At 41.2% G+C, this 22,111-nt stretch overlaps 2 protein-coding genes across 3 annotated transcripts in view; both read right to left on the reverse strand.

The window, feature by feature from the left end:
- The window catches only part of slc8a2b (solute carrier family 8 member 2b), a 53,067-nt gene extending 49,475 nt beyond the window's left edge, over nt 1–3,592 (reverse strand). The window contains exon 1 of the mRNA XM_089013557.1: nt 3,448–3,592. The gene's annotated coding sequence lies outside the window, so the exon portion shown is untranslated. The remainder of the gene's footprint in view (nt 1–3,447) is intronic.
- Nucleotides 3,593–4,933: 1,341 nt separating this feature from the next.
- The window catches only part of LOC148888421 (alpha-actinin-4), a 43,597-nt gene continuing 26,419 nt past the window's right edge, over nt 4,934–22,111 (reverse strand). The window contains exons 4-22 of one of the 2 annotated variants that reach the window (XM_089012992.1): nt 21,816–21,902; nt 21,465–21,552; nt 20,248–20,326; nt 20,006–20,087; nt 18,125–18,210; nt 15,875–15,967; nt 15,676–15,801; nt 14,899–15,003; nt 14,667–14,814; nt 14,145–14,295; nt 13,887–13,995; nt 13,666–13,806; nt 13,411–13,593; nt 12,528–12,662; nt 12,271–12,450; nt 12,054–12,200; nt 11,306–11,386; nt 8,607–8,765; nt 4,934–7,283 (exon numbers count right to left, since the gene is read on the reverse strand). In XM_089012992.1, coding sequence (XP_088869118.1) covers nt 7,125–7,283; nt 8,607–8,765; nt 11,306–11,386; nt 12,054–12,200; nt 12,271–12,450; nt 12,528–12,662; nt 13,411–13,593; nt 13,666–13,806; nt 13,887–13,995; nt 14,145–14,295; nt 14,667–14,814; nt 14,899–15,003; nt 15,676–15,801; nt 15,875–15,967; nt 18,125–18,210; nt 20,006–20,087; nt 20,248–20,326; nt 21,465–21,552; nt 21,816–21,902 — 2,339 coding nt within the window. In that variant the 3' untranslated portion in view covers nt 4,934–7,124. Of the gene's footprint in view, nt 7,284–8,606; nt 8,766–11,305; nt 11,387–12,053; nt 12,201–12,270; nt 12,451–12,527; nt 12,663–13,410; nt 13,594–13,665; nt 13,807–13,886; nt 13,996–14,144; nt 14,296–14,666; nt 14,815–14,898; nt 15,004–15,675; nt 15,802–15,874; nt 15,968–18,124; nt 18,211–18,775; nt 18,862–20,005; nt 20,088–20,247; nt 20,327–21,464; nt 21,553–21,815; nt 21,903–22,111 lie in introns of both variants that reach the window. The other variant, XM_089012989.1, reaches the window with a different exon arrangement.

The raw sequence follows: 22,111 nt of genomic DNA on the forward strand, positions 1-22,111 counted from the left end.
TATATCCTCGCGAATTTAACGTTCTTAAGGCGAAAAGTTCGTTAGCTAAAGCGTTCGTAAGCCGAGGTATCACTGTAGAAGAATGGAAAAAGTTTGAAAAGACACCATTCATTGGGGGTGCACTTTATACTACGGTGCACCTTATACACCGGAATGTACGGTATTAGTTCCGATCAGTTTTACCCAAAAAATATATAAAAATAAAATAAAATGGAAAAGCAAGAATCAGGAAGCAATGACTTGATTTAAGAGAGTAGGAGGTGTCGCCAGAAGACAAGGAAGCAGAAGGCTGAAGGAGGAGGGAGGAAATGAGGTGTCGGTAGGACGAAGCGGGGAGGTGCAGATTAATGATTGAAAAAAGTGCAAAGAAAGCAGGAGCAGCGGGTAGATTGAGAAGTGAAGGTGCAAAAGGTGGCATGAAGACAGCAGCCATGTTTTAGCACCATAAAATGTGTGTCAAGCAGAAGGACATATGAAGCAGGGTGCAGCAAAGCGGGCCGGGTGGCTGAAGGATGGAAGGATTGAAGGTGGACAAGATGAGGAACTGTGAAATGAGGGGAGGGTGTGTGTGACGATTTAAAAGGAGAGCCAAATGAAAAAGAAGAGGGAGGGAGGAAGGGAGGGAAGTCACGAACGAGTGGCACAAGCAGCTGTCGGAGCATATTTGACAAGTCATCAGTCACTACAGCAAACGATACGGAAAACGTGATTAATATGCTGATTTCTGCTTTCCAGGACGGTCGAGGAAGGAAGGCGTAAACAAGGGAAGCCCCAGGAAAGCTGCATTGAGAAAGGAAAGGGGGGGCTAGCGCAGGGAAGCCCTGCTGCAAGGATCTCCTCTTCCGCATTTTTATACTCTCCATTTCTTCTATGTGGGTGCTTGATTTGACCTAATAAAATCCACATATTCACCAGAAAAGGTGTTAAATTATGTATTCTCACACTCACACAGAAAATATTTGATCAGAAACGGTATATTTAACACGCCAGTATTTTTTTTGGCTTCGGATCTGCAGTGCTCCAAGGGTGCGCCAGAAACAGTAATGAGACTTTTTGTCGCATCCCAGAAGTGGTGGGATGTAAGGGCCTGCAAGGCCTTTACTGCTGGTCTAAAAATATCTGAATCACAGACTAATGTTAATTATATTTTGTCCATGGATTCTAATTAAATAATTCCAAATTCTATTTCAGATTCCTTTCATTGTTTTTCCTCTATTGTGCTCCTTCCAGATGTGTGTTTTCGTATTTAAGCATTTAACCAATCACATTTCATCCATCATTTGTTACCAGGGTCAGAAATCTACCTGGGCGCCCTTCACAATCAATTCTGCCGGCCCTGGACCATAAAATAAGTGTCAATGAAACTGTTGCTTTAATCAGAGTTCGAGTTGGCAACCTAAGGCCTGCTGGAAGACGCTAGAAACAGACACAATCAGATTTTTTGCGAACTATGATTGGCTAGTCACTAGCCAATCACTATCCAGTAGTGATAAGTGCATACTGGCCATGCTAGCACAATGTATCTGTAGCGAGCTGCATAACCAAATATATTATTATGTTGATTTAATAGCAGTTTTGCAAACCTACAATTGCTGAAGGAGGAGAAGAAATGGATTTGGTTAGAGATTTACTTTTACATTTTTTAAAATGGACTTTTCAAAAATAGATGCGACATCATTAAGAAATGTTGGACAGCTCCGAAGCTCGTAAAAATAGCAAATGACATTGACATTTTCTGAGGTTATCATGAATCCACACATTCCTAGTAAAAAATTGAACTGTTTAATGACAGTATTTCTTAACTGTCTTCAAGTCACAAGTTATTTCCTAGCCAACGGCACCTTTTAGTGGATGTCTAGTAAATTATGACTACTACACTACTGAAGGCCTAGGGACAACATGCACGCTCCGCCACTGCATTCCAGTCAAACAGTACAAGACAATTCTTTTTCTACAAGATTTGCTGACAAAAAGTATTCACCGGATGCTTAACTCATTCGCTGCTTTTCCCGAATGTATTCAGGTATTCATTCATGTATTCAGAAAAGTGCGAAGTGGAGCGCCATTCCTAAATTCGTTTGGGTTTTGGATTTTTTTTTTTGCGTGGCAGGTGCTGATAAAGCACTGGTCAGACCTCTGTCAATGTTTTCCCTTGCACAAGGGGACAGCATTTGCCTTTTGTCCATGTAAGTGCTTTATTGCAACTTCGGCTGTTGCTAAAGCGCTATATAAATCAATATGTATGTATTGTATTGTATTGTATTGTATTGTATTTTATACAGCCGTCCCCATGTCACACTCAGATAACTACAGAACCATATAACTTAGGAACTTACTTTTTTCTGATGAACAAAGTCAGTCTAAGATTTCTTACGCTTTATTGAATGTTTATGTAGTTCTAAAACTCAGTATTCTGTGGGTCTTGAAATTTCAGTGAAAATGACAAAAACCCTGGCACCGGAGTGGACACATCGTCTGGCAATGAATGAGTTAAAAAAATGAGGGAAAATGAAATCCACAAAGATCACCTGGAACACATTGTCAAGTATGAAACACTTAAATGCTGTGTCCCAACTAGTCACAGTTGCATTATGCAATTGAGAAAAAAAATGTCCCCATCAAAAAGCGACCGTCATTCTCAAACAGCAAATGAAAGTGCAAACTGAAGAGATCTAATGCTAACCAAACCAGCAGCACCTCATGAGCCAAGTAAGCTCTCTCTGTCTGTCCACCCAAAAAGATTCTAAACTCCAATTTCACTTGACAGCTATTGTAATCATACCAGCTAGTTTTGTTTGAGTGTTTGAGTCAATTCACCTTCACACTATGTGCTGATTTTTTCCAACATCAAAATGTTTTTTGAACTGAATTAAACTCTCAATTCATAATGTACAATCGCAAATTGTTGTACAATTAAATTACTGTAATGTGCTCTTGATGTTCCCCCTTGTCAACTGGGGAGCAAATTGCAGGCTCATGCACGTCCGTGAGACGCATGCGCAGAGCTGCCAATTTCTCCCAAGATTTATCGAAAGTGTTTGTCGCCGCAACATTTATTTCCATATGAAATATTAAACTAATCCGTTCATGCTGAATTTGATTGTTTACACCGCTGCTGTGGTCAATATGCAAATAGGCTGGCGTCTCGTCAACTTTTACTGCTTCTTTAATGAATAAAAACGAGGTGCGGTGCTGTTGCTCGAGCGTGCGCGCCCTCGCCGGGGAAAGTGTGCGTGCGTGCGTGCGTGCGTGCGTGTCACCGCTTCAGGGGACAACTTTGTCGTCATGCGTGGAGCGGTGGATGGAAGCGCGTCGCTTCTGGAGGCTTCGTTTTGCTGACGCTTCATTCGGATATTGTGAGCACGAGTGCACGAGGCCGCACGTAGTACACGCTCACGACGAGCAACACAAGTTGGGGGGGTTAGGGGGTTATAATCGCGTTCTTACCTTGTTGTCTCCCCTTGAAGGTTATGATGAAGAAGGCGCAGAAGAAGGATGTGCACTCGACGACATGTGCACCACCGCTGAGGAAGGGCAAGCATCTCATCAGCACCAGCACGTCCCGCCTCGGCGAGACCGGCACACCCCGCCCCCCTCCTTTCTCTCTCTCTCTCTCTCTCTCTCTCTCTCTCTCACTCACTCTAACTCTCTCTCCCCCACCGCCTCTCTCTCTCAAACTCTCTCTCCTCGTCATCTATCTCTCTCTCTTTCGCCTCTCTTGCACCACTCTCCCCCTTTCACACTTCTGTCACCTCTCTCTCTCTAACTCTCTCGCTCTGTCCCTCTTTCCCCCTCTCTAACTCTCTCTCTCGCCCTTTCTTGCCCCACTCTTTCCCTCGCTCTCTCCCTTTCTTTCCCTCTCTGTTTCTTTCTCTCTCTCCCCCCCCCATCGTCTCTCTCTAACATCTCTCCCTCCTTTCCCTCTCTCTTTCGCTCTCTTTCTCCCCCCACTGTCTCTCTCTCTCTCACGAAGTAGACAAGGTTACGAAAAGGAAAGAAACGAGGAGTCTGTAAATGTTGATGCATGGCCCTTCTTCTGCGCCGACTTGTACCAAGTTTTCTCCTTAATTCCGTTAAATTCAGTTCTGTTGCTTCCTGTGGTTGTCGGTCGCTTCAGGTTTTCAGGCTGCGCAAGGGGGGAGGTGGGGTTGTGGAATGCACTCCCACACCTGCAGCTGATGAGCCATTAACTCAGGCATGGTGATTTGTGACCTGGTGCCATTGTTCATAATTACCTTTTTTATTTAACTCAAATTTCTTTTTAGAGATGGGTCAAGCAAGGGCTAATGAAAGTCAAATAACAGCATTTCTGTCTGTATCTCATTAAAGATTTCAATGTAAACTACAAGGTCCGGATTACAGGACTATTTGTGAATATCACTAAATGGAGCACAGAAGAACTTCATCAAGACACACTAATAGTATTAGTTTGTTCTTTTAGCCATCATGAATAGAACGCATGATCTAACATCTGATGTTAAATTTACCGAAAGACCCGTGGACAGTTTTGGCAGCTTTCGGGGTATTTTGATAAATTACCCAAAGGGCTAAACTCCACACGAGCGCAAGCCCAGGACCTGAATTTTCAATCCAAGCACCACTAGTCCATATGGGAGCATCGTCAATATGAGCACTTATTTCAAAAAATGAAATAAAGTATGTACTATAAAGATGCGTACAATGCTCTAAATCCATATTTGAGGACATCAAGGGATGGCGCAAGAGGAGAGAAAATGTTCTGTATGAATTATAGATCATTCCCAGACTGAAATGTGCTTTACGATGCCATTCATTCAAACGCATCTATAATTCATTTCAATATCATTTTAAAGAATGTATTAGAGAATTATTAGAAAAGGTATGCATGCTTTGGGTCAATTGGTCTTGGGATGCAGATTGCCTTTGTGTGAATAAACAGACATGAAATCCAGAATCATTTTTTTGTAAGGAAAGTTTATGTGTGCTTGGTGAGCGTCACTCATCATCATCATCATCATGGTTAGACAAGGGAGGGGGAAAAAGCCTTTTTGTGGGTTCCAGTACAGCAGATAAGGTTCCTTATTAATAGAGTATAAAAAAGTGAGAAAAAAAAAATCACAATTTCCAGAGTTCATTTCTCTTCTGCCGGGTGGAAAAAGGAAAGAAGAAAAAAAAAAACAGAGAGAGAAGGTTTTGGTCCTGGAGTCTTTTTGCGTGTGACTTGCTGTCATAACCCTCCCCTCATATGCTCCCCCATTTTGGGAAAAACAAACAAGCTAAAAAAAAAGCCATCAATTTAGACACCCTCCACCACTAAATCGTCTCATTAGTATTGCATAGTTTTTTTTCCTTTTGGTCAATTTTTATGTGATAATTGAAGACAGGTCACAATGGAAAGATGAGAAGAATTGGAAAGTACGGAAAAGAGACGATGGTGCTGAGGACACAGACCAGGAAGAAACTCTGCAACATTGGATTGGCTAAAACGATAATAGCGGCAATTACTGATTGGGGCAAATCCTACCACCCCCCCCCCACTTTTTTAACATAACTCATGCAAAGGAAGAAAAGCAAATATTCCTTACAGCTCCCTGCACTCGGGCAAATCAAGAAAAGAAAGGGGAAAATAATTGGTCACCTTATCCAGCAACAAAGGGCATTCTGGGTGAATATGTGGTTTCATTTCTGGTTGATCGACAACCCCCCATAAATTCCGCCCCTCTTCTCCTAGCCATTCCGGACATCTCAGAATATAACTATGATCTAATAAACATACATCGGCAATCAAGGAAACCCCCCCACCCCCTTACAGAATCCCAAGTACCCCCTTGCCAAAATTGTAATAAAATAAATTTAGCACAAGTATCAAGATTAGCTCTCCTCCCTTCTTTGCCCCCCCCCCCCCCCCAAATAAAGGCAGAGTGGGTGAAGTTAACAAGCGCACCCCCCCTTTCCACAACCCCTAAACATCAAGGAAGTCTATCTACTATGAGAAGCCAATGGAGCGTTTGTTCCATATCCTTGATATCCACCTGAAGGTCCAAATATTAGTTCTCTGTCCTCATTCATAAGACAACTCAGCATGCACAAGTAGGATGGCTTGAGAGTAATGTTTTTTTGTTGGGGTGGTGGGACAACTAAGTCCAAACTTTACACCGTTCTTCAAGAATATAAAAATAAAATGCTCAAACAGCTTTCAAGGACCCATCTGCTAATATGCATATTGTTCTGACTAGCAAGACAATTTGAATGACGCGAAAAAATACCCCCCACCTTCATACGTAACATAACAGAATTACCATTATGCCGATGCTTTCCTACTTGTGGAGAGCAAAAAAAAAAAAACATCATACTACAAGTGCCCTGAATTGCTTTACTCAACTATGGGCTTCAAACTAGATGATAAAGGCTATCAAATAAACACAAAACATAGTGCTTATTGTAAGGCTTAATTGTTTACAAGTAGGCCAAATATGGCTCTAGTTGTAACAATAAAAAAGGCAGTTATTCCACAATTACGTATGCCCTAGATGTTGTACTAGTAACTTGAATGGTTTTACTAGATTAAACTCCTTCAAGGTGGTTATCAAAGATATCAAATAAATGATTGAATGACTAATCCTTATTTACTACAAGTAGTAAGGTCTAATGTAGATAAATCCTCTCGAATAGTTATGGGGGTACAATATTTATTAAACAGACTTCCTATTAATGTTCCAGAGCCACCTACGAGTGCACGTACGAGCAAATGAACCTCAACATAGATAAAGATAACTAAAGGAAAGAGCTTAACATCTTTTCATGATTTATTTTTATGGTTTGAGTACTAGAAGGCCCAAAGTGGCAATGCCGTGAAAAAAAAAGATACACACTCATTCCAGGAGCGCATTGCATAGTCTTACGAGAGAGGACAAAGAGTGTATTAGTAAATGGACCTTCGGCTAGAGCCCAAGGATATCAAATAAAAGGCTTTCCATCAACTACACTTCACTCGACACACTCAAAGACTTTCAAATCGGCACACGTGGGGGTGTGGTGAGGGATTTGGGGGGGGGGGGGGCGGCAGCATCTCACAGTCAACTTAATTCCTGACTCCCCCCTTCCGTTTCCCTCGACGCCCCTCCGCATTCCGTCCCGCTCCGCTTTTACAGGTCACTCTCGCCGTAAAGGGCGGTGGAGAAGGACATGTAGTCGAGGGCGCCTGGCACGGCGTCGGGCCCCGAGTAGGGCGCCATCCTGGCGATGCAGTACTCAGCCTGGTCGGGCGGCAGCTCCCGCCTTAGCTCGTCGGCAGTGATGAAGTTCTGACGGGAGCAGAAATACAGTGTTACAGTTGAAAGCTGTGAGCCAAATTGCAAACATTTTCTCACTATTCACTGTCTGGTAAGTGCAGTGCAAATTTGGTCACCTCTTGGTGACGCCCATCTTAGCCACTGAAAATGTTCAGAGATTTATGATAGCGGATATATTACTGAACAACACCCCACCCAATTTCGTGTGTGTCATGATCTGGTTGGCGACCAACGGGTGGCGCTGTCAGCCTGCCTGGTGCTGGTTGATACAATCAGTGACACTTAAAAGGACTCCCGGCACGACCATCCGGTGTCGGGTCATTGTTAATGCATTGTGCATTGTATGCTGTGCATGCGTTTGTTTCATCTTGCCAGACTTTTACTCTTGATCTTAATTTTGATACTTTGTATTTTTCTTTTTGAAGGATTTTGATATTTTAGATTCTGTTCCTGTTGACTTTATTTTCATACAATTTCTCAAATACAACCTGCTCCTCCCTCCTGCCTGCTTTTTGGGATCCACATCTGCCATCACCCTGTGTTTCTTTATTTTGTTACTATTTGTCCAATAAAGTGATTTAAAGTGGACTAGCGGCTGCGTCTTCATTTGTCCTCAATTCCTTCCTTCTCTCGATGCGAGGCGGTATCATATTCGATCATGATATTGATCATCATTTTGCGGCAGCATAAGACAGTTCTGCCTTGCACTCGGTAAGCTTTTATTTGTGTGTGTGTGTGTGTGTGTGTGTATAAAATCATCCCAAACTTTATTCACAATTTTACTCATTCATTTTATAACACTTTCTTCCAAGCTTGTGTTTATTTCTAAACTGAGTCTGCCATAATATCTTGGTGAATAAATGAGTCGAAGGGGGGGGGGGGGGGGGGGGGGGGGGGAAGCGAGTGAGAGAGCAAGAAAGGGCGAGGGAAAGAGGGTGAGAAAGAGAGAGAGAGAGAGAGAGAGAGAGAGGCTAAAGAGAGGGTGAGGGAGAGAGAATGAGAGAGGGTGAGGGTGAGGGTGAGAGAGAGGGCCAGAGAGGCCAGGAATGGGGCGAGAGAGTGAGAGGGGGGGAGCAAGAGAGGGCAAGAGAGGGCGAAAGCGTGCAAGAGAGCAAAAATGACTGAGCGCTAGCTACAGGTTGTGCAATTCAAAAATCCGTGAATGAGAAATACAGTGACAGCTCCCAAAAAACAAATAAATAAATAAATAAATAAATAAATCGTATGGTGATAGATTAATAATAATACATTTCATTTATAAGCGCCTTTCAAAACTAAGACAAAAAATGGTATGCAAATTGTTCCCTGGGATTGAAATTCAGGTTTCAACCTCACCTTATCGGCAGCCAGAATCTTGAAAGAGGCGATGACCTGGTCTGCCGTGTCCGTGTCTGTGGTCTCCCGGGACATGAAATCAATGAAGGCCTGGAAGGTGACGGTGCCTGTGTTGTTGGGGTCCACAATACCCATGATACGGGCAAACTCTGCGTCGCCCTGGCGGAGCATAAAAAGAAGAGGTTAACCTGGAACACTTAACACGACATAAACACATCAAGATGAAAACCGCTAGAGAAACTCAGCGTCAGAGCACAACACAACAAGCATGCAACGTTCACAAGCAAATACAAGACAAATGCTTCAATGTTCATGATGGTAGAAACAGAAAATGACAAGCAGAGTGAGAAAAGACAGTGAGGTGCCTGCAGCAACACTATCACATCTAAACTTATAATATGACACACACCTTGACACAATGAGTTGCTTTTCATGTTTAATTTTAAACTAAATTACAATGAAAAACATTTCCCGTGGTTACAAAAAGAAGTTACGTCCAACAGGAAGTCATTTCCTGCCGTTCTCATGGAGTGTTTAGAAATCCACTCCGATGCCCTAAAATAGGGGTGAGCATGAGCCAGTATAGCGTTTGTCATATATAGCGTATTTTCTGGTGTCTAAGGTGCACCCAAAGCCTTAATTTTCTTCACAAGATGACCCCTTATATGCACCTTATATGAAGGTATGCCTTATATGTGAAGTAATATTGAGCCACAACAGGTCTCGCAATTACTGTCAGCAGCCACTCACTCCAATTCCCCCAGTCGAAAAAGTAGTGCGTAATCCCAGCCTCTACCACAGCGCCTTATATTGTGGTGTGCCTAATCTTTGGAAAACTTTTATATATTTATGAATTCTATTTGGGAAACACTTTTTATTCATTGAAAGTGCGCCTTATAGTCCGGTGCGCCTTATATGTGGGAAAAGTTTGAAAATGCACCATTCATTAGGGCTGCGTTTTATACTCCGGTGCACCTTATACACCGAAAAATACAGTATGTCTTCCTCATCCATCACACCTGATCAGATCATCATCAAAATCTGTAGCATCTGGATAACCATCCTGATTGTTTTAATCAGGTATGTTTCGGTGGCAATCTGAATAACAAAAAAAATCTTAGTTCTGATTAGGGAAGAAGGAATTTGGTTTTGTGTCCGAGGTCTGCTGTTCTTAGTCTGGGTTTTTATGAAATTATGACTTGTGCAAGGTATACTAGCAAAAATACATTACTTAACTCATTCCATGCTATCCCCAAATTTATTCAAGAATTGCAAATATGATGTCGATCGCCATTTCTGAATTTGTTCGGGTTTTGGTTTTTCTTTAAGAGTGGGGAGTGCCGATAAAGTGCTGGTCAGACCTCTGGCAATGTTTTCCCTCCCACAAGGGGGTAGCAATTGCCTTTTGCACCACCTCCCACCCCCACTTGCACCTCATATTACTCCAGACCCATATGACTTAGGAATTAACTATTTTTTCTGATGAAAGAAGATAGTCTAAGGTTTCTTACGCTGCATTAAATGTTTATGTAGTCCTAAAACTCAATATTCTGTGGGTCCTGAAATTTCAGTGACATTGACAAAAACCCTGGCACTGGACTGGACACATTTTGGACATGTCTGGCAGTGAATGAGTTAAAGTTATCCATCATCATGTTATTCCTGTTTTAGTACTCCAGTTATGGGACCTGCAGACACCTCGTAAAGATGGGCGCTAAAGCCAACATTGGCATCAATACCAGGCTGTTTCCTGTAGAAATGAGCAGAGCCCGGTAATCCTCGGCCACCATCTGTCCTGATCGCTTCTGTGGGAGGGCCAGCAGGGTGGGGAATTTATCGTAGAGAAGCGACAGAAATGGTAAGATAGATGAAGAAAATAAAGAGTAAGGGGCAATCAAGGATTAAAAAGCATAAAGAGTAAATGTTGAGAGCAACATTCATACTGACTGGAGCAACCCAAGACAACACCTGTACAGAACGACAGAGAACCCTGGTGGACAAACGGGCACATGACATGTCCAAGCTTGATGGTTTCATCCTAAGGAGCCTTGGAGCAGGAAAACCAAACAGCCACTGACCTTTTTTTTGTTTTGTTTTTCAAATTGTTATGTTGCGCATGCAAATACTTGATCTGTTTTTTTTACTTTCTCCGTTTCATGAATTTTACTGCTGTAAAATGTGAATTTCTCCATTGCGAGAAATGTTTTCCCCTTTTTTCTACTTGCATATATATCCCAACATTATCGATGCATTTGTTTGGGAGGGAGGGCATTATTGTAGCCACAAATATTTATTTCAATCAACAAATTACAGTAAAGTCTCGTTATATCGATATTCAAGGGAGTCCGAAAAAATATCGATATAACCGGGACTATCGATATATCCGACCCTGTTTGCATGTAATTTTCTCTGTGCGTGCATAGAAATAGTATCGATATAACCGGGACTATCGATATATCCGATATCGATATAACGAGACTTTACTGTAGTAATAAGAAACTGTCGGATGTCACAAATGTTTCACCTCAAATTGTATTTGCATCTAATAAATCCTAAGTGTGTAGACGTTTGATGAGCCAAATTTAATGACATCTCACAGTAAAATCATGTCACTTTGATTTTCAGTGATGTTGGTATTCCTGACTTCCATGTGGCCTCCCCCCGTACTATTTCCCCCTCCGGTAGAAGGGGGTTCCTACCTGCTTGTTGTTCTCCACGTCGTAGCCCAAACTGATCAAACAGGCCTTGAACTCCTCGGCCATTAGGGCCCCACTGTGGTCCTGAGGCGAGCCATTGACAGCCAATGACAAAGCACCACGTCACGCACCAGGCCCCAACCAATTCGTAAACGCAGGGTGAGGGTAGATGTGCGGTGGGATGGACCATGCGGGAGGGACGATGGGACACATGCGAGACAGACAAGGATGGTTGTTTAAACAAATGTTCCCACACAATCACATATGGGGCTGAAATGCATGTTGTGATAGCAGTATCATTGTTTTCTTTTCTTTTTTTTTTACTGTCAGAAGGTCTAATAACCACATGCGATGTGACACAGAAGACAGACATTGTGGATGGAAGAGTGACACCCCGTGTACATCGTTTACGGTCAAACAGGGACCACTTGTGGTGATTCTCCATTCCGTTGTCAGCACAATAATCAATTCCAGCCGTTAAAACACTCAGAATGCTGTTGTGCATCTTTCAAAATGTGTGAAAATATTAATTTAATTAATTAATTAAAAACACAATGTCAGAGCAATACACCGAAATTAGTCATATTCACACACTTAGCGCCTCTTTCGGTGCCCTTACTTTTGTGGATCTACTCCTATTCCTTTCAATGATACCAGGTGGCCATTTCCAACATAAATTACAATCACAAACTGACGTGGACGAATGTAGTTAAATAAGTGAAGCTGTGAGGCTTGAGTTTGCATGCCTGACCTTGTCAAAGTGGTTGAAAGAGGCACGGTACTCGTACAGCTCCTCCTGGCTGATTCCCTTAGCATCACGTGTCAGGATCTGGTTTTCAATCTCGTTGATCGTTCTGGCGATGGTGGTGAGCAGCTGCTCCCAACCCACGCGGATGTGCTGCCAGAGGATGTACAGGTCAAACATTTTTTTTTTGAAGAGTCAGATTCACACAAGGCCGTGTTACTACCTCCATGGAGTATGGCGTGTATGTATTGTCAAATATGAGGGCCTCCTGAATGAGTTTGTGGACACCCTCCAACTGGTCGATGTTGGGCTTATAGTCAACGATGCTGCGCTCGTACTCCTTCAGGTTGGTCAGTTGGTCCTCCAAAGTGCCGATCATCTCGATGGATATCGTGCCAATTTCCTGTACGCGAAACATTTTCATTGACCAAATAAGCAAACGCTAACCATTCTAGCTTATAAGCTAACTAGTTTCAGTACCTCCATCTTATTTTGTATCCAGGGTCCGACCACGTTGGCTTGCTTAGCAAAGTTGCGTCTCAGTTCATCGTTGGATTGCTGCTTGCGTAGCTCCTCCTGCAGGGCCTGGTCACGCTGAGGGACCAGTTTCTCTGCCTGCAGACACACAGACGGTAATAGATAATTGAGCATGACTTCTGATTTCTCATCTTGACATGGGAGGGGTTTAAAGATTCTTGAGTTATGGTTTAGTTCCGGCTATTAACATAAATGTAAATCCCTCCCTATGCATTTTTGGTGAGGAGGTGACAGCAAGTGTTCTCAACTTAGTACTTATTGACAAAGTAACTTCACCAGTGTGTGGTAATTCACACAATTGCCACAGGAGGTGCTATGGCATTTCTACACGGCTGTCATTGAATCAATCCCGTGTTCCTCCATCACGGTTTGGTTCAAGGCCGCCACAAAAATGGACAACATCCGACTTCAACGGACAGGACGGCGGAAAAAAAATAATTGCCACCACCTTACCCAGTCTTAAGGACTTTCACACTGCAAGAATCAAGGCGAGAGTGCGGATATTCCTACTGGACCCTCCGCACCCTGCCCACTACCTTTTCCAGCTACTCCCCTCAGGCAGGCGCTACCAATCCATACACATCAAATCCAGCAGACATTTAAGCAGCTTCTTCCCCCAAGCCATTAACTCTCTAAACAGCAACCCAAATATAACTATAGTGCCTCTTTGCATTTTTTATGATGATACTAGTGCAGCATGTTCTACTGGAGACCAGTTCCTTGTGTGTTTTACATACTTTGCCAACAAAGATGATTCTGATTCTGATTTTCTTTGTCTCGTCAATTGTGGCAGTTCTTCATCTATGGGATGACATCATATACTGACCTGATCCCACTTGCTGTCGATGCTCTGTGGCGTGATGGTGGTGTACGGGTTGGTTCCACTCAGCTTGATGCCATTGTGCTGGGCAATCTTCTGGACCTCACTGTGAATGGCCTGGATGGCTTCACGCTCTTTGTTGGCTTCAGGCAAAGTAGACTTGAACTGCTCGTGGGCACGGATAAGGCTCTGAGGAAGAAAAACATTGATATTTTATCATCAGCTCTACATTTTATTCTCTCTTGAGTTCATGGCATGTACCTGGATCTCTTCAATGTTGTGGACAATAAACATGTCCTGTAGGTCCTCCATTGCCCCCTCCATCCAGTTGTTGAAAGGTGCTGCCCGTTTGGCATACTCCAGGTAAAGCTCATCGATGGACTCCAGCAGTTTCTCAGTTTTCTGGAGGAAGATGAAACGCGTGAGTTCAAGAGCGTCTTCAAATACTGTGGACTGCGGTGACCACTTCAGAGCTCACAAACCTGGAGGGAGTCCCTGCGCCTCTGGGTGAGTTCTCCAAGACTGTCCCATTGCATGCAGATTTTCTCACAGCGAGCGTTGACATTTGGTGCATCATAGTAGTCCAGTTCACTGCAAGACAACATGGGATGCTTAATGCGACAAAAACATATTAGATTGTGGGGCTGAGTCGCAAAAATGGCGGCCAACTATGATGTATAAAACAGTACATTAAGACAAAAACATTCATTCAGCAAATGAAAAGTGCCTCCTTCACATACTTGAGTTCCTGTGCGATGGCGGCGATCTGCTCCACTCGGTCCTGATGGGCGGCCAGGTCACTGTCGAAGGCCTCATGTTTGCGGAGCAGAGCCTTTACCTCAGATAGCGAGGCCGTCTCATAGTCTTTCTGAGTCAGCATGGCTTCCTTGCCTATACAACATACACAACGAACTCAAGAACTTCTGTTAAACTAGGCGGCAGACTAACACACCCAATTGTTTGTAGTGTTGTACACGGTATGTCCGATATAACAAATTCCTTCCTAATAGGTGAACTAGTTGGTTGACATTTTGAATATGTCTGTCATAAGTAAACAAGCAACAAAAATCTTGAGAAGCGTTGCCCGAAAAGACACAAAGCTGTCTATAATGATTCAAAGTCCTATATGAAAGTCATAACTGTGTATGTATGGGGACTAAAATGTGAAATATGAAAAATGCAGCCCCTTGCACCAATTTTAAAGGACCACTGGTTTGCTTTAGTCACTCCTTGTAGGAGTCAAGAGTAGTTTCTGGATTTACCGCTGGTCCAGGATTCGTGGATCGAGGCCTTCTGGCGGAACTTTTCAGCCAGGTGGTCCAATCTCTCCAGACGTCTGATCTCATTGAGGAGCCACTCCTCGTAACCCTTCTCTGCGCCTTCTAGACAGTGCCATGCCCTGTTGATATCCTGAATATGAGGGACAGAGACGAAATCATCAAAAATTCTCAGTGCATTAAATCATGGTTTTGTGATTTGAATGTGCATACTTACAGCCACCATGTGTCCCTCGGACGGCATGAAGGCAGGTCTGCCACCGAGTCGGAGTTTGGTCTGTAGCGTGTTGAAGTTGATCTCCAACTGACATTTCTCCTGGACCTGCGGGACCAACGTTTGTATTTCTTAGTGGGAAGACAACTTATTTGAACCAAGGGAGTGGTTAGAACTAAAGTGAAGAGGTGGATTTGCAGAGTCCAAAGTTATATAAAGCAGATTAAAGAACTACACAAAGTATCAAAGCAAATAAATAAATAAACTGCTTCATAGCCATTATAAAAGATCTGTAGGCTGCATAACATTTAGATTAGGGTAATATTTATTGAAGATGTATGGATTTAAAGAATTCTATAATTCAGTTTCTGGAGAATGCAGATAACCATGACCAAATTGGATTAAGTATATTTCCGAGCAATGCATACCAGCACTTATTAGAAGGAATGTAATTAAAACTGGTTATTTTCCAGAACATGAACTTTATGATTGCAACTTTTCATAGTGATATCCCAACAAAATAAAAATAAAGCTATTTTTACATTTCATATGTTAAACTTTGCTGCTCATTATTTTATTTTGGAATCCATTTTGTCATTGAAAGTGTCGCATGAATTGTTGGGATAAAAAAGGAAGAAAAAAACAATTATCCCAAATGGGGGGAAATATCCTCAATTATGTCTTGCAATTTGTTGTTAAGATGAATAACCATAACTATAAACGATGCGGAGGTATGATAAAGGTTAACAAATTAGCCACCACAAGGAAATGGAGAAGAACCTTTGGTGGCTTGTGGACGCGGCGGTAGTCCCGGAAGTCCTCCAGTTTCTGCTGCATCTCAGACATGGTCTTCTCTGGATTTCTGTTCTCCAGCCAAGGAATGGTGCGACGGATCCATTCCAGAAGCTTTGCGAGAGGAGGATAGAATCATCAACGGGAATAATGTAGAAGTAGTGAGTCATGTCTTGTTTGGACGTACATCACTGGCCAGTTTCTCGTACTCCTGCATCAAGTGCTCGTTCTCCTGGTTGACCGCTAGGACTTTGCAGATTCGATTGGCAGCGGTCTCAGCCTATGAGGAGCACAAACATGCCGGTGAGAGAAGCTAGCAATACCTAGCCAGGCAGCTGATTCCCAATGCAATAGGTTAAATGCAATTGTTTATTTTCAAAATGTCATGCAATTTAAAAAAAATCATTTGTCTATTTACAATTGAGCTCTTGTGAATGGAATTTAAAAATACCTAATTTCATAGCACTTTAAATCAATTAAATTGTCATCTATTACTAAAATATATAATTTTACATTGTAAATATATTCACAATTTACTTCCCATCTACGAAATATATTAGTAGAACAAACTATTTGAAACAATAAAATGACTAAAAGTTCAAACTAAAACTTTCATGTAAAATTAAATATGAATTACGTAGTTACCTATTTTACCAAAGTATATAAATGGTTTTGTAAAATGCATTTACAATTTGTTTAGTAAGCATGTTATTAAAAACAATAACTACATTTGATATCAAAATGTAAAATGCCTACACTGATATTGAAATATTACAGACATGGTGTTAATTTCAACATGGTGTTTTTCTTTAAATAAAATGTGCCCAAATGTGTCATTGGTGTGAACACACACGAGCAATGATTGGGTTCTAAAGAGAAAAAAGCAACCAAGCAGCCTTGTTTGGATGGTTACAACATGCAGGAAGCTGCTGGCAGTTAGTTTCATGTGCCTCAATCTCACACACACTGTGCTTATAAAAACAACACCATGCGTCTCAAACTGGTCCATACATCAAGTATATCAGGTTCAAATGGTGCTGAAGTCCAGTGGGTCCTACGACATTAACTACTGGACTGCAGGAATACAAAAACAACACATTTGGCAAATGAATTCAATACTGACTCAATTTTTGAATTATTCATAAGATTTTCAATGGCAATGTGATTTTAATATAATATAATATAATATAATATAATATAATATAATATAATATAATATAATATACGAAAAAAGGATAATACACCAACATATAATACGACGTGGAATTGTGGAAATAAATAGCAACTAAATAAGTGGAAAACTTCTGAAAGACATATGTCCCCAAGTCACACACAAAACTTCTGTCTCTTAAAAAAAACTATGAGACAAGATTGGATATACAGCGTTAAGGGTGTCAAGGTTCCGTATATTCCAGTGTATAAGCCGTACTGGGGTATAAGGTGCACCCTCAAGGAATGGTGTATTTTCAAACTTGTTCCATATTCAAGGCTTACCGGACTATGAGGCACACCTTCAATGACTGAAAAAGTTTTTCAAATATAATATATAAATCTATCAAAGTTTTCCAAATTTAAGGCATGCCACATTACAAGGCACTACAGTAAAGGCGGGGGTTATGCACTACCTCTTTTACAGAGGCAAATGGAGTCGGTGGCTGCCGACAGCCATTGCGAGACTTGTTATAGCTCAATATTACTTCACATATAAGGCACACCTGTGTATAAGGCTCAGGATCAGCTTTTGAAGAAAATCATGGCTTTTGGGTGCTGCTTATACACCGGAAAATACGGTACATATACAGTATTTTTCAGCAATTCATAAAATGTATTGCAATCATACTGGCTTATTGATATATTGGATGTTCAAAATAAATGAATAAAAACAAAGGCAACTGTGACAATGCTGTAAATATGACTTTAGGAAGGTGAGAGTGGACAGACAGTATTGTTTTTTTGAGAGTCAGCATTTTAAAGCAGTGAAGCATGTTTGGAGAGTTCCCATCAAAACACCGAAACTTGTTATTTCATTTAAGCCAACATCCAATTGAAAATGTTGATATCTTCCTTTACTTGGGTTGCTATTGAAGAAATAGGAAATACCGTAATTTCCAGACTATATGACTCCTGTCATACAAAAAGGTAACAGTGATGTGTCACAGTGATAGCAGTGTGATTGTATTTGTGACAGACTTGACCAAACACAAAATAAATTTAATGAAGGCTTTAACAACCAAACATAGAAAATGTTCAAATTAATAAAATAAAAGACTAAAATATGTTTATTCGGACAAACATAGAAAAGTATCGGTAAACAAAAATATACCCTTATAACAACATAATTTGTAAATGCCCAACTGCGAATATGTGAGTAATCACTGTGCATGTACACAGTATATGATGGGAACTCTCGGTTTTAGGGCGTGTGGAATGCATGTACCTTCTGCGCGCCAGAGAAGGCGTGATAGAAGCAGGACACATAGGTCATAATGGCCTTCTCGTCAGGCCTTAGCGTGCCCACGATGTCTGCCCAACAGCCGAAGCAAAGGATGAAATAAAAAGAGAGAGAATAAGAACAAAGAGTGAAGCCCAAGCAACCCCAAAGCAACTTTGGAATGGACGTGGAGGTACTGCTGCGGCTCCACCTGAAAGTGACGCTAATTCACCGATGGAGCGTCACAGCTCACATTTTGGACATAAATGCAACAATCTACTCGTGAAACCCATACAGGTGAAACTGCTTACAAATTATGACAAAAATAAAAAGTAAAAGTTAAGATTTTTGATGTCATCTAAGTTTCCTTCCTTCTCTTTAAGGAAATTTTATAAAAATGTTTGTACTAGTTATTGCACTTTCACCAGCTGACTTCCACTGACTGTGGGATCTAGATTGCTGCTTATTTGTGTCCCAACACGTCCTTTAGCTATGCAGGGCCGGAACTGAGACAGCTGTGAAAGAGAGCAAGGCCATGCCAGATGAGGGGCCGCAGGAGTGGGGGCGAGGCGTTTGTTAGTAAAAAAAATAAATACACATTTGTTTTAAAAGGAAGTGGGGAGGGGGAATGGCAAAGGGGCTTCTGACATGGGGTACCTTCTGAGCTCCAGAGAAGGCATGGTAGAAACTGGACACATAAGTCATTATGGCTTTCTCATCTGGACGAGCAGTGTTCACAATGTCTATTGAAGGGGGAGGTTATGAAGACGTGATTAAACATGGATGCACATGTATGACACACGTAACACGCATGCTTGCACGGGAGACCAGAATCATAGATGACATAATGCACAGGTAGCAAAATAAATACATTATTATGTTGATAACCAACAATTTGGATACAATAAAAGTATGTCAGAGATGGTTACTGCTGGTGTGAAAGCTCTTTGTCATTAACCACTTGTTTGAATCCCTGAGTTGAAAGCTGAACCTAAATTTGACCCCACTCTGAAACCCTAATCCTGGATTGAATTCGAGCAACACCCTCACTCTGGCTATAAACCTTAAAGGACAACCGACACAATTTTATTATTTCCTAACTGACATCAGAAAAACGTTTTATAGCATCTAAAATACCCAAAACACACAGGCTGATATTTTTAGTCAAATGCAAAAAAAAAAAAAAAAAATGATTTTAAGTGTGCGAAAACTGCAAAAAAATTGAGCCGCCCCACCCCATCCCATTTCAAATTGCTGCTGTGCACTGCAAATTTCCCCATTGCGGGACGAATTAAGGTTTTCTGATTCAGATTTTCTGAACTCGAAAACAAGACTTCCTGAATATTCAGCGCGAGTCTGAAAACGTACAATATAGCCATATGCAGATTCTTTGTAAAATACGCTCAGTAGAAGTCATTTGAAGTGATTTTACAAATTATGGACACAACTTGACCGGAGGCGTCGGTTGTCCTTTAATGTAAAGCCCCGAACAAGGTTTGAAAACCTATGCTGAAACACAAACCTGAAACCTTGATGGCCATTTTGAAAGCTCAACCAGGTGTGAAATACTACTTGGAAACCCTAACCCTCATTTGAGACATGTCTTGATCCACTGACATAAACCCTAAAATAAGACTTGAATCACAACTACCGGTACACCTTAGGTGAATGTCTGACAGGTTGAAATCCATAATTTGAAACCCTAACCCTGGCTGGAAACTATACTTTGAAAGCTTTGCTGTCAAAGCACACTTCAGTTAAATCTGTTTCACTAAGACAGTACAACATAGCAATAGCTAGACAGTAAAGAAAAAAAGTATTAAACACATGTATATGAATTCCAAATACAAGCAACTAACATATTAGTTGGAAACAAATTAGTTTTACCTTCTGCGTCCAACATTTTGGGGATGTCCAAGTACTTCTCGGCCACCTCAAAGGCATTGTTTAGATTGGTCACAGCGTCATCCTACATTATCAGTCACAGGCGGATGGATAGTCACAAAGCAAGAAAGTAACGTTAGAGCCCAACAATGCGTTTGCAATCCCACTGAATGTACTTCTGGACAATATCTGTTATGAGTCTATACATGACATCTCTCCACTTTGGTAGAGACGGTGTCGGTCACCTTTCTGAGCTTGTCGTAGTCAATGAGTTCTGGTCTGTGTCTGTGGATCAGAGCGTTGAAGGCAAGGCCGTCCTTCCAGCTGCCAGTGCACACAAACACACACCAGTTACAATAGTACCACGATTTTGTTGCTACAAATTTAGATGATGGTAGCTATCATCACCAATTTGAAGTCTTAACTCATTCACTGCCATTCCTAAATGTATCCCGATAAAGAGCTGGTCAGACCTCTGGCAATGTTTTTCCCTCCTACAAGGGGGGCAGCATTTCCCTTTTGTATAGCTGCCTCCATTTCAAGGTCAGATAACTCCAGAGCCATATAGCTTAGGAATTAACTTATATTTTCTAAGGAGAGAAGAGAGTCTATGGTTTCTTACACTGAATTGAATGCTTATATAGTCCTAAAACTCAAAATTCTGTGGGTTCTGCAATTTGAGTGAAAATGACAAAAACCCTGGCACTGGGGTGGACACAGTTTTGCACATCGTCTGGCAGTGAATTAGTTATTTTTTCCCCCCCGTTTAAAAATATGTTTTGCGTCTTTTTTTTCTGTCACAGAAAATATTTACTGGCTGAATTTACACAGAACATTTATTCAAGATTTTCAATGGGTTAAATTTGTCTCCATGTATATTTCCGTACTGTAGATATTCATAATAAACAGACAAGAACTTTTGAACTATTTTACAGTAAACTAAAACTACAAAAAGCGCAGATTGAAGCAATCACACTTTACCTTTTATTTTATTACCGAACCGTGCAATGCAAACTTTCTGTGCTTCTTTTTCTTCCCTTCAAGTGATGTTGAGAAATACACTAGCAATTCCCGGAGTGCACAGCGATATGAGTGAGAAAAGATGCTTTAAAAGTACTTTACAAATTGTATTTTAATACAATTTAATGTTTTTACTCATGGTAAAACTAAGAAAGTATTTTTTCCCTGGTAAAACTAAAAAAAGTATTTTTCCCCTGATGTCGAAGATTTCCATCTACTAAGAATCTGCTAGGTTTTACTGTACCATAGTGCAAATATTTCCACCAGAGGGAGTTCTTGTTTCATATTTGAATCAGAAAAAGAATGTGGCCTTGAGAAGAAAAATATAATAATAATAATACATTTAATTTCTAAGCGCCTTTCAAAACTATACTACTTGAATGCCAGCTATGCTTGTATTCAGGAGCTCAGTTTATTTTGTGTGTGAGTGTGTATACCCTACCTAATGTGGAAGTTCTGCACATTGACATTCTTGTAGGGAGCGGTCTTCCTCTGGCACCACAACAGAAGACCCTCCTTAGCCGACGTCTCTGTGAGGATGATAAGACAGGAGAGGAAGCAGATGATTATTAAAACTCTCAATGGGAACAAATGGTTTGGAAATATCAAGAGACCCAAACTATTTTTAACCGGCCATCAGATGAAAGTGGAAATGTGCGATTTTATGTTGAAATATAACGCAGTCCATCTTTTTTTTTGGTGCATGATAAGAAACATTTTGCTTTCTATCTAATGAAATAGAAAGTTTCTAAGTTACTGGTGTGAATAGAAAATGGGGTTCATTGTGGAAAACCTTCAACAGAGATGTCCTGGATAGCGAAGCGCAGGATGATGGTCCAGATCATTCCCAGCGTCATCTTGGCATTTCCATCCACGATTTCTGTCGGCAAAAAAGCCACCCCCATACATCATTTATTTATTGGTTGAGCACATCACCTCAAATTGAAGTTGAAGAAGAGGAAATTTATTGTGACATACAGGCTTGTTCCTTGCTCATTGCATTTAACAATACAATACATATTGATTTATAAATCGCTTTAACAACAGCTGAAGCTGTAATAAAGCACTTAACATGGACAGCTATCATAT

Source organism: Hippocampus bargibanti, linkage group LG14 (assembly GCF_051943395.1).
Source record: "Hippocampus bargibanti isolate YZ-2025 linkage group LG14, ASM5194339v1, whole genome shotgun sequence".
NCBI classification, from domain to species: domain Eukaryota; kingdom Metazoa; phylum Chordata; class Actinopteri; order Syngnathiformes; family Syngnathidae; genus Hippocampus; species Hippocampus bargibanti.